Raw genomic sequence first — 12,376 nt, 5'->3', positions numbered from 1 at the left:
GTCCACGAGAGCCCCGAGTACCGATGAGCGGCCATTACCGTAAATCTCCGAGTTCGAATCAGGGCAAACTTGGGAGACCTCTTGGAAAGAACTCGTACCGTGGGACAGGGGTATAAGATCAGACTTGGGGGTACCGGTTTTGTTTGTTTTATGTGGTTAATGCATGTATGTATTCACTCATGCACGTAAATACACACACACACACACACTAGTACATATATTCATACGAGCATAGAAAATAGGTGCAGGGGAGGCCATTCGGCCCTTCGAGCCAGCACCGCCATTCATTGTGATCATGGCTGTTGTTCCCTATCAATAACCCGTGCTATTTGTTTGTAATTCCCCATATATCCCTTGACTCCAAACGGCCCCCAGAGCTCTATCAACTCTCTCTTAAATCCATCCAGTGACTTGGCCTCTTGTATCTTGATCTTGGCAGGGAATTCCACAAATTCACAACTCTCTGGGTGAACATATTTTTTCTCACCTCAGTCTTAAATGACCTTCCCTTTATTCTAAGACTGTGGCCCCTGGTTCTGGACCCGCCCAACATTGGGAACATGTTTCCTGCATCTAGCTTGTCCAGTCCTTTTATAATTTTATATGTTTCTATAAGATATCCCCTCATCCTTCTAAACTCCAATGCATACAAGCCTAGTCTTTTCAATCTTTCCTCATCTGACAGTCCCACCATCCCAGGGATCAATCTGGTCAACCTACGCTGCATAAATATAATATATACACACAAACACGTGTGCATGTGAGTGTATTGTTGTACTTATTTATGACTGTGCTTAGTGTGATTTTACCGGGCTGTATGCAAAACAAAGAATTTGACTGTACCTAGGTACATGTGACAATAAGGTTTCATTGAATGAGAGCAGCTGAAGGCCAGTTGCCCCAACCTGCTTCACATCTTCCATCAGGGACAGTCACTTACTCAATTTTTCCAATATCTCCTCGTCCGTCATTTTGGTCTTCTTCCTCTGTTTCTCTGCGTTCCTGGTCAAGGTGGTTGAAGGGGTTGTGCTGTTGTCGGAGGGCGAGGAGATGGGGGATGTAGCTGCATCTTTGGTGGGTGGGAGGGGAATGGGATCTATCACGGACCGGGTGTACATCTGTGGGAAGGAAACAAATCAGTACATCATGAGGTAATCAAGGGATCACAGGAGCAGAATTAGGCCATTCGGCCCTTCGAGTCCACACCGCCATTATGTTGTTAGTAATGGCGGATCTATCTTTCCCTCTCAACCCCCATTCTCTTGCCCACTTTCCGTAAGGGTTGAGAGGGAAAGAAAGGCGGTCACGGTGGCACAGCGCTAGAGTCGCTGCCTTACAGCGAATGCAGCGCCGGAGACCCGCGTTCGATCCCGACTGCGGGTGCTGCCTGTACGGAGTTTGCACGTTCTCACCGTGACCTGCGTGGGGTTTTCTCCGAGATCTTCGGTTTCCTCCCACATTCCAAAGACGTGCAGTTTGTAGGTTAATTGGCTTGGTGTAAATGTAAAAATTGTCCCTAGTGTGTGTAGGATTGTGTTAATGTGCGGGGATCACTGGTCGGTGTGGCCCCGGTGGGCCGAAGGGCCTGTTTCTGTGCTGTATCTCTAAACTAAACTAAACCTTTGACATCACACTAATCAAGAATCTGTCGACCTCCGCTTTAAAAACACCCAATGACTTGGCCTCTGCAGCCGTCTATGGCGATGAATTCCACACATTCACCACCCTCTGGCTAGAGAAATTCTTCCTCATCTCCATTCCAAAGGTACATCTGGTCCTAGACTATCCCACCAGTGGAAACATCCTCTCCACATCCACTCTATCCAGGCCTTCCACTGTTCATAGAAACATAGAAATTAGGTGCAGGAGTAGGCCATTCGGCCCTTCGAGCCTGCACCGCCATTCAATATGATCATGGCTGATCATCCAACTCAGTATCCCGTACCTGCCTTCTCTCCATACACTCTGATCCCCTTAGCCACAAGGGCCACATCTAACTCCCTCTTAAATATAGCCAATGAACTGGCCTCGACTACCCTCTGCGGCAGAGAGTTCCAGAGATTCACCACTCTCTGTTCGGTAAGTTTGAATGAGATTCTGCCCTCGGGATTAAAACAAATAATTGAAGTAAAACAGAATTGTAACTATATAACAGCCGTCAACACTTCAGGATGTCTTATATGTTTTGTGGGCTTTTTAACTCACAGAGAATAGTCACTTATGTAATGTACCAGCCACGAGGAGGTGCAGATTCTAGTTTAAAGTAAAAAAGCACACAGAGTGCTTGAGTAACACAGCAGGTCAGGTAGCATCTCTAGGGGACACGGACAGGTGACGTTTTGGGTCGAGACCCTTCTTCATATTCCCTGCTGAGTTTGTCCAAATGTATATGTATTAACCAATTTATGTACAACAAAGTCCAACAAACATGGAACGTATCAGGAATGAGCTGCCAGAGGAAGCAATAGAGTGGATACAATTATGACCTTTAAGAATGTACAGGGACAGGCCCTTCGACCCACAGTCTGATGCCAACTCTTATCTACCTACATATAATCCATATCCCTTCATATCCAAGGTAGACAAAAATGCTGGAGAAACTCAGCGGGTGAGGCAGCATCTATAGAGCGAAGGAAATAGGCCCCCATGATGTGTTTATGAGTTTACGAAACCCTAGGCCGAAACGTTGCCTATTACCCTCGCTCCACAGATGCTGCTGCACCCGCTGAGTTTCTCCAGCATTTTTGTCTACCTTTGAATTTCCAGCATCTGCAGTTCCTTCTTAAACACAAATGCTGGAGTAACTCAGCAGGACAGGCAACATCGCTGGAGGGAAGGAATGGGCGACGTTTCGGGTCGAGATTCTTCTTCAGACAAACTAAACTGTGATAACAGCCCAATTTAATTAATGGCACAAGAATTCTTAATTACGGTTATGGATGAAAAGATACTCAGTAGATAATAACTACTTAAAATCACTATTTATGATGATGTATTACTTGCTGGCATGGCTATGTAAAGGCCAATTCTTCAAATATGTGGCAATTGTGCTGGGACACAGCACATCTTGTACAATGATATACTGATCTCTGAACTCTGCCAGGGGTTTGAGCTGACGTCACCAATATTGTGCAGTGTCGGCTGTAAGTAGGCACTGAGTTCGTCATGACTTTTATAATTTCTAACTTATTATTGTTTTGGAACTTGCCATGGTACAACACACCTGTATAGGTATCTCCATGGATGATGGAATCTATGGCAGACGCAGACGCATCCACGTCGCGGGGCTGGAAACTGGAAGTATCCCGGGATAATTCTGCTACCATCGTCATCTAATTCCTCATAAATCTAAATCCTAATTTGAGGATGGACATCCTTGTGATTGAGGCAGTGCAGCGTAGGTTCACCAGATTGATCCCTGGGATGGCGGGACTGTCATATGAGGAAAGATTGAAAAGACTAGGCTTGTATTCACTGGAGTTTAGAAGGATGAGGGGGTTCTTATAGAAACATATACAATTATAAAAGGACTGGACAAGCTAGATGCAGGAAAAATGTTCCCAATGTTGGGCGAGTCCAGAACCAGGGGCCACAGTCTGAGAATAAAGGGGAGGCCATTTAAGACGGAGGTGAGAAAAAACTTTTTCACCCAGAGAGTTGTGAATTTGTGGAATTCCCTGCCACAGAGGGCAGTGGAGGCCAAGTCACTGGATGGATTTAAGAGGGAGTTAGATAGAGCTCTAGGGGCTAGTGGAGTCAAGGGATATGGGAAGAAGGCAGGCACGGGTTATTGATTGAGGACGATCAGCCATGATCGCAATGAATGGTGATGCTGGCTCGAAGGGCTGAATGGCCTCCTCCTGCACCTACTTTCTATGAATCTATCTATCTATGCTTCTTCTTATCGAGTCCACACACAAGATTAGAAGTTGTTCAGCCAGAGCTGTTCAACCAGATGCAACTAAATTTAAAGTAGCTCTTATTCCCAATAACCCTCTCTGGCTTAAGTCCTCCCTTCACCACCTCCAGTTTAAATTCCATTTGGAATATTTTGGAGGACCAAGAAACTCAGAACCAAAAACCAAGCTGAACACACTTCTCGGCAGCTGCACGCAATGGTGTTTGTCTTGTGCTTCTCGTGCGTGGTGGCGGAAACTGGGTCGCGACGTGAACACTCTTATCCTTGACCCCACCATCATCTATTGTAACAAGCGATGGGTTACACATTGTCGCCGGAAGCTTGCGTCCTTTTCAGGACCGAGACGATGACAGCGATATCAACATTTGTAACAAGATGGACTCGGAAAGAAGAAGATGGAATCTATTGCTTGAAAATGATATGTACTTCCAAAGATTTTCCCCTTAATTTCGCCTCTCCAGAGTATCAGATAACGACACGCTCGGGACAATGTTATAAATCATAACAGAGGAGGAAACCGGAGCGCCCGGTGAAAAACCCACGCAGGTCACGGGGAGAAGGTTGAAACTCCGTACAGACAGCACCCGTAGTCAGGATTAAATTTGCGGTCTCTTGCGCTGTAAGGCAGCAACTGTACTGCTGCACCACCATGCCAGGAGATTTATTTTGGTTTCAGTAACCGTAACGGCGAGAGTCTACACTGACCGACTTGGTGTGCTCCGGTCTCGGCGCTATGACAGGCGGCGGTATTCCTTCATCTTCATCATCGTCCTCGGACACGGGAGGCACAGCCGGCGACTCCGACACATTCTTTGTGCTCTTCAGGAAACGAGAGGATTAAAAACATGGTTAACCTCACAGTGACAATTGTGAATCCATTTACTCATGCAATGAAGACACAAGAAATTGCCGGGGAAACTCAGCGGGCCAGGCAGCATCTGTGCAGAACATGGATAGGTGACGTTTCACAGAGTGCTGGAGTAACTCAGCGGGTCAGGCAGCATCTGTGGAGAACATGGATAGGTGACGTTTCACAGAGTGCTGGAGCAACTCAGCGGGTGCAGCAGCATCTATGGAGCTAAGGAAATAGGCAACGTTTCAGGCCGAAACCCTTCCAGGTTTCGGCCCGAAACGTTGCCTATTTCCAGAAGGGTTTCGGCCCGAAACGTTGCCTATTTCCTTCGCTCCATAGATGCTGCTGCACCATAACTCAGCGGGCCAGGCAGCATCAGTGGAGAACATGGATAGGTGACGTTTCACAGAGTGCTGGAGTAACTCAGAGGGTCAGGCAGCATCTGTGGAGAACATGGATAGGTGACGTTTCACACAGTGCTGTAGTAACTCAGCGGGTCAGGCAGCATCTGTGGAGAACATGGATAGGTGACGTTTCACAGAGTGCTGGAGTAACTCAGCGGGTCAGGCAGCATCTGTGGAGAACGTGGATAGGTGACGTTTCGGGTCGAGACCCTTCTTCAGATTTTCAGTATTTTGCCTTTCCATTTCTTTACTATGATCTACAACCTAGAAAAATGTACCACTCTACAAGGTTATAAGCTAATGCCCAAGAAGTGGAATCGATTTAGATAGCTAGATAGAGCTCCAGAGAGCAGCGGAATCAAGGGATATGGGGAGAAGGCAGGCACGGGTTACTGATTGTGGATGATCAGCCATGATCACAATGCATGGCAGTGCTGGCTCGAAGGGCCACATGGCCTCCTCCTGCACCTATTTTCTATGACTATGTCTAATTTAAATGGTTCTTATTTAACTAGCATGGAAACGCTGGGCCAAATGGCCTTCTTCTGTTGTCCATTACTATGATTACATATATTTTTGTCTGGAAAATGAAAGCTGGCCTCAATAATTCACTCAACCCATTTTGGTTCAATTAAACTTACGAAACATCACCTATTCCTTCGCTCCAGATGCTGCTTCACCTGCTGAGTTTCTCCAGCATTTCTATCTACCTTTAAAAGTCAAAGTAGTAGATTTATCTATAACTTTTAAAAAGGACAATAATGAACTGGACTAAAATACACCAGGTGCTGGAGAAACTTAGTGGATCCGGCAGCATCTGATAGACGATGATTCAGGTTAGGACATTTCCTCAGTCTGAAGAAGGGTCCCGACCTGTCCATTCGCTCCGCAGGTGTTGCCTGACCCTCTGAATTCCTCCAACGCTTTGCGTTTTGCTCAGGAATTCAGCATCTGCAGTCGCTTGTGTCTCTATTAATCTTCAGAGGAAGAAGGACTAAATGAACAGCTATTCCAAAGAGGATAGAAATGTGGTTAATCAGAAGGCTGCGTTTGCTCTGACTAAAAGGCTTGTGCCTCGTCACTGCAACTAATGGAATTATTAACCTAGTGAAATTCTAATCACTCTGTATCCTCAAGAGAATCTTTCAGTGCCTGAGACGAGGCTTGTGCTTTCTTTAATGTTAATAAAACATCACATTAAAACTCAGAAGATAGGTGCAAAGTGCTGGCGTAACTCAGTTGGTCAAGCAGCATCTCTGGAGAAAAAGGATGGGTGACGTTGCGGGTCGGGACCCTTCTTCAGGTATATCTTCGGTAGATGTGAGGTTACCCACTTTGGTGGAATAAACAAGGGGGCAGATTATTATCTCAATGGGGTTAGGTTAGGTAAGGGGGAGGTACAGCGAGACCTGGGTGTCCTTGTACACCGGTCAATGAAAGTTGGCGTGCAGGTACAGCAGGCAGTGAAGAAAGCTAATGGAATGTTGGCCTTCATAACAAAAGGATTTCAGTATAGGAGTAAAGAGGTTCTTCTGCAGTTGTATAGGGCCCTGGTGAGACCACATCTGGAGTTTTGTTTACAGTTTTGGTCTCCTAATTTGAGGAAGGACATCCTTGTGATTGAGGCAGTGCAGCGTAGGTTCACGAGATTGATCCCTAGGATGGCGGGACTGTCATATGAGGAAAGATTGAAAAGACTAGGTTTGTATTCACTGGAGTTTAGAAGGATGAGGGGGATCTTATAGAAACATATAAAATTATAAAAGGACTGGGCAAGCTAGATGCAGGAAAAATGTTCCCAATGTTGGGTGAGTCCAGAACCAGGGGCCACAGTCTTAGAATAAAGGGGAGGTCATTTAAGACACACAGTGGTGAATCTGTGGAATTCTCTGCCACAGAAGCTAGTTGAGGCCAGTTAATTGTCTATATTTAAGAGGGAGTTAGATGTGGCCCTTGTGGCTAAAGAAATCAGGGGGTATGGAGAGAAGGCAGGTACAGGATACTGAGTTGGGTGATCAGCCATGATCATATTGAATGGCGGTGCAGGCTCGAAGGGCCGAATGGCCTACTCCTGCACCTATTGTCTATTGTCTAATTCTTTGAGATTTTAGTTTGTAAACTTCAGGATGATCAACCAGAAAAGACAAAGAATAAATATTCGATAACTTGATCCAGAAGCCGCCCCTGGAGCTTTGCAACGGCGACAGTACAAGATTGCACAGTTTCCAGACAATGTTCAGAATAAGGTATGTGAATAAAGAACTCACCAGTGCATTCGTGGTTACATAACCATCTGCTGTCTTATCTGTAGAGCAGAAAAGCAGAAACGTGTGCTGTAATGAACAATTCACATAAATATTCTAAACCTCTACTGGTCCAACGGTACTTTGTCACCTGCTTAGCTACAGTGACTTTTTTTTAATGTGCAGGTCAATAAAAATCTCACTATACATCGGCACAATATACACTGAGAAAGTACACGAGTCATCATGTTTATGTCGCCGTTTTGTGAACTAAAATATTAATAAAAACCAAAATTGCTATAAATATCCAGCTGGTCAATACAGCATCTGTGGGGAGAGAAGCTGCCATCTTTTCAAATCACGTATCCTTCATCTGGATTCAAATGTGAGGAACAGCATCTCATATTTAGGCAGCTTACAACCCAACGGTATGAATATTGATTTCTCTAATTTCAAGTAACTCCTGCATTTGCTTCCCCGATGTTGGAGGAGTCCAGGAGTTCAGTTCTGGACTCCCCCAACATTGGGAACATGTTTCCTGTCTCTAGCGTGTCCAATCCCTTAATAATCTTATATGTTTCAATAAGATATCCTCTCATCCTTCTAAACTCCAGAGTGTACAAGCCCAGCCGCTCCATTCTTTCCTCATATGACAGTCCCGCCATCCTGGTGAACCTACGCTGCACTCCCTCAATAGCAAGAATGTCCTTCCTCAAATTAGGGGACCAAAACTGCGCACAATACTCCAGGTGTGGTCTCGCTAGGGCCCTGTACAACTGCAGAAGGACCTCTTTGCTCCTATACTCAACTCCTCTTGTTATGAAGGCCAACATGCCATATTCCATCATTCACACTCCGACATCCTCATTCTCTGCTGAAGCAACCAACTGGTTTCCCTATTTCTCAGTTTAGTTTAGGTTAGAGCCGTATGGCCCACCAGGTCTGCGCTGGAGATCAGCACGAGTTCTACATTCGACACACTCCCGGCACACGAGGGGCAATTTAAGAAGGCCGGTGCCCCTGCAAACCCACATGCCTGGACGTGGGATGAAACTGGAGTACGAAGAGGAGGTCACAGGGTGGTCACAGACAGCACAGGGTGGTCACAGTCAGAATCGACCCCCCGATCGGAATTGGTGACTGCTCCTCTTTCCACACACGCTGTCTGACCTGCTGAGTTTTTTTCCATTTTCAAATCTTGCTTTACAAGGCATGGAGAGGTTGAGCAAGAACAGTGATGGTGAAGGGGACCCAGAGGAAAACGGTTATGACCAAATCTCCTCTCACCTGTGAAGCTCATGTATTTTTGACTGTTTGATGTTTCTTTTGATTCATAGAATTTCAGAACATCCAACACTGCCTGTGGATTCTTTTTCTGCTCCAGCTTTGTGATATTCGATGTCTGCAACAACCGAGCCCATTGCTCTGGCATGCCCTGCAAATTTGGAAAGGAGAAAGAGAGATGAGAAACACAAATGTGACTCAAAAACATTCTAAAGGGAAGTAAATGTCCAGCTATGAATCTATGAATCGGTGAGGTGTGAGAAGGGACTGCAGATGCTGGTGTAAACCGGAAAGCTGAGTAACTCAGCGGGTCAGGCAGCATCTCTGGAGGAAAGGAATAGGTGACGTTTCGGGTCGAGTCCCTTCTTCAGACCAATCTGAAGAGTCTGAAGAAGGGTCTTGACCCGAAATGTCACCTATTCCTTTCCTCCAGAGATTGTGCCTGACCCGCTGAGTTACTCCAGCTTTTTGTTCCGTTCTATGAATCGGTGAATCTGCAGTACAGGGGTGCAGCTGGTAAGAGCTGCTGCCCTACAGTGCCAGAGACCCGGGTCCCATCCTGACCCCGGGTGCTGTGTGGAGTTTGCACGTTCTCCCTGCGGCTGTGTGGGTTTCCTCCAGGTGCTCCGGTTTCCTCCCACATCCCAAAGGTGTGCAAGTTTGTGGGTTAATTGGCTTCTGTAAATTGTCCCTAGTGTGTGAGATAGAGCTAGTGCACTGGGTGATCGCTGGTCAGCATGGACTCGATGGGCCAAAGGGCCCAAATTCATGCAGTATCTCTAAACCAACCTTCAATTGTTTGGAGAGCAGGATTAAAACCGGAACACCCGGTGAAAACCCACGTAAGTCACAGGGAGAACGTATAAACTCAATACAGACGGCACCCGTAGTCGGGATCGAACCTGGGTCACTGGCACTGTAATGCAGCCACTCTACAAATAAGGGTAAGCCATTTAGAATCGAGACGAGGAAACACTTTTTCCTCACAGAGAGTTGTGAATCTGTGGAATTCTCTGCCTCAGAGGGCGGTGGAGGCAGATTCTCTGGATACTTTCAAGAGAGAGATAGATAGGGCTCTTAAAGATAGCGGAGTCAGGGGATATGGGGAGAAGGCAGGAACGGGGTACTGATTGGGGATGATCAGCCATGATCACATTGAATGGTGGTGCTGGTTCGAAGGGCTGAATGGCCTACTCTTGCACCTATTGTCTACCGCTGCGCCACCGTGCCACTAGTAAATGGGTGATCATTGGTCAGCGCGGCCTCCGTGGGCCGAAGGGCCTGTTAATGTAAAATAAACTAAACTAGAGACACAATTTCATCCGCCACACCCCTATTATCCATCCAGTGTAAAGCACAAAGTCACTCACAGTGAACTCTCCAGTGACAGCATCAAATCCAACGTGTATTGTGTGCTCAAAATCAGAAGGTAGCGAGATCTCGGGCCGTTCCCTTTCTTTTTTTCTGTTGGCTGCGGGTCAAGAAATGATCCATTTAGTGGACAAAACAAAACAGGACACAAAACTTCAACCAATAAGAGAGTCATACAATCTTGAAACCAGGTTACGTCGAGTGAGATGCATTCTGAGAAGGTGAGAGAAATATATTTTCACAGGAGAGTAGACTTGGACCACAGACACTGTACGATCGATCTGTGATCAACCAGATATAACAAGGGATGCACAGTGGTAGAGTCACTGCCTCACAGTGCCAGGGACCCAGGGTTCCATCCTCACTACGGCTGCAGTCTGTGGCCAGTTTGTACCTTCTCCCCGTGACCTGCGCGGGGTTTTCTCCGGGTGCTCCGGTTTCCTCCCACACTCCAAAGCCGCACAGATTTCTAGGTTCATTGGCTTTGGCAAAGGTAAATGTCCCAGGTGTGTGTAGACTAATGTTTAAGTGTGCGGGGATCGCTGGTCGGCGTGGGGTCGGTGGGTCGAAGGGCACGTTTCCACGCTGCATCTCTAAACTAAACTGGAATGAGTGTTGACACATCGTTAGAACCCTTCAGGGGTGCACTCACTCTGTAACGCCATCCTCGTTAGATGTTGGTTTGTGTTTTTCTGATGATCATTTCTCTCCACTGTTCATCTGCTGCTAAATGAACTGCCATCTTAATAACTCGCGTTCACTCTCTCTCACGTAGGCAGCTCGATATCTGTGGTGATGTCCCAGGTGTAAGGTGAGCAGTGAATTCTCCTCGACTCACTGCTGCTGCACGGAGCTAGCAAATCCCAGAATAGTGGGCGGCAGTGAACACACTGTGCAGGCAACACACAGCGGACATAGAGGCCTTTCACTGCTGTAACATTGATGATGGGATTACTCCAGTACATTGAGCATTCTCCCACTGGACACTATACTAAATTAAACAGAGAGCAATGCCAGAGAGAGAGAGAGACAGAGAGAGCAATGAGAGAGAGATGGAGAGAGGGAGACGGAGAGAGAAATGCGAGAGAGAGAGAGGGAGAGAGAAATGCGAGAGAGAGGAAGAGAGGGAGAGAGACAGAGAGAGGGAGAGAGAGGGGGAGAGAGAGGGAGAGAGAGAAGGAGAGAGGGAGGGAGGGAGAGAGAGGGAGAGAGAGAGAGGGAGAGGAGAGAGGGAGAGGGAGAGGGAGAGAGAGAGTGGAGAGAGGGAGAGGAGAGAGGGGAGGAGGGAGAGGGAGAGGGAGGGAGAGGGGAGGGAGAGGGAGAGGGAGAGGGAGGGAGAGAGAGAGAGAGTGTCAATGACAGAGATGCAAGAGAAAGGTTTAAAATGAGATGGGGGAAGAGAAGTCACTAAATCAACAATACCAGGCTGTTGTGTCCTTGCTACTGGCTTCACTCGCTGTTTAAACGTGATTATGTTTTCGCCTCGAAACAATCTGCCAGGTGGAGGCACATGACTGCAAATCTGACACTTGGGATTTGAGGGATTCTGATTCCGTGTTGTTGCTTCCACACAGATCAGCTACTGTACTGTGTGTGTGTGTGTGTGTGAGTGTGTGTGCGTGTGCGTGTGTGTGTGTGTGCCTATGTGTGTGTGTGTGTGTAGTATAAGGAATGATCCACCCATGCAGGGAAGAACAGAGGGGAGAGAGCACTAGGTGGGGGATAGAAGGGGCAGGCCATGGGGAGGGTGGGGGAGAACAGGGGGGCAGAGAGCACAAGGGTAGATAGGGAGTGGAAGGAATGGGGGGGGGGAGCAGAGGGGCAGAGAGCACGAGAGGGGGATTGAGGGGGGACAGAGGGGTGAGAGCACGATGGGACAGGGGGCCGACAAGGGAGATAGCACAAGAGAGAGGTGTGAGGGGAGGAGGCATGAGAGAGGGGAGGACAGAGAGCACGATAGGCAGGAGAGGAGTGTGTACTAGAGGAGGGCGAAGGATCGAGCACGAGGGGGCCTATGATGAATAAGAGGGAGCAATCAGAATCAGATACGTACATGCAGTAAACACACACAGCGCAATCCCATGAAAGAAAATGGAACAGGGCTGAGAGCAACGAGAGCAACTAGATACGAGTAAACAGATTTAAAAAAACTAGACAAGAATAAAGGTCTGAAGAAGGGTTTTGTCCCGAAAAGTTGCTCATGTCCTTTGCTCCATAGATGCTGCCACACCCAGACACTTTTGTCTACCTTAGAGGAGAATAAAGATTGAATTGCATGCATACACACTGCTGCAACATTTCT

The 12,376-nt window shown here is 47.1% G+C and overlaps 1 protein-coding gene across 5 annotated transcripts in view; it reads right to left on the bottom strand.

The window, feature by feature from the left end:
• The window catches only part of pak1 (p21 protein (Cdc42/Rac)-activated kinase 1), a 155,128-nt gene that overhangs the window by 25,243 nt on the left and 117,509 nt on the right, over positions 1 to 12,376 (bottom strand). For 4 of the 5 annotated variants that reach the window (XM_055664811.1, XM_055664810.1, XM_055664809.1 and 1 more), the window contains exons 3-7: positions 10,074 to 10,174; positions 8,707 to 8,854; positions 7,444 to 7,481; positions 4,625 to 4,738; positions 941 to 1,118 (exon numbers count right to left, since the gene is read on the bottom strand). In XM_055664811.1, coding sequence (XP_055520786.1) covers positions 941 to 1,118; positions 4,625 to 4,738; positions 7,444 to 7,481; positions 8,707 to 8,854; positions 10,074 to 10,174 — 579 coding nt within the window. Of the gene's footprint in view, positions 1 to 940; positions 1,119 to 4,624; positions 4,739 to 7,443; positions 7,482 to 8,706; positions 8,855 to 10,073; positions 10,175 to 10,726; positions 11,067 to 12,376 lie in introns of those variants that run through there. The other variant, XM_055664813.1, reaches the window with a different exon arrangement.

This window comes from Leucoraja erinacea, chromosome 45 (genome assembly GCF_028641065.1).
Source record: "Leucoraja erinacea ecotype New England chromosome 45, Leri_hhj_1, whole genome shotgun sequence".
Taxonomy (NCBI): Eukaryota; Metazoa; Chordata; class Chondrichthyes; order Rajiformes; family Rajidae; genus Leucoraja; species Leucoraja erinaceus.
Note: the sequence above shows the minus strand (reverse complement) of the source record. Positions and strands in the feature narration are given on the sequence as shown.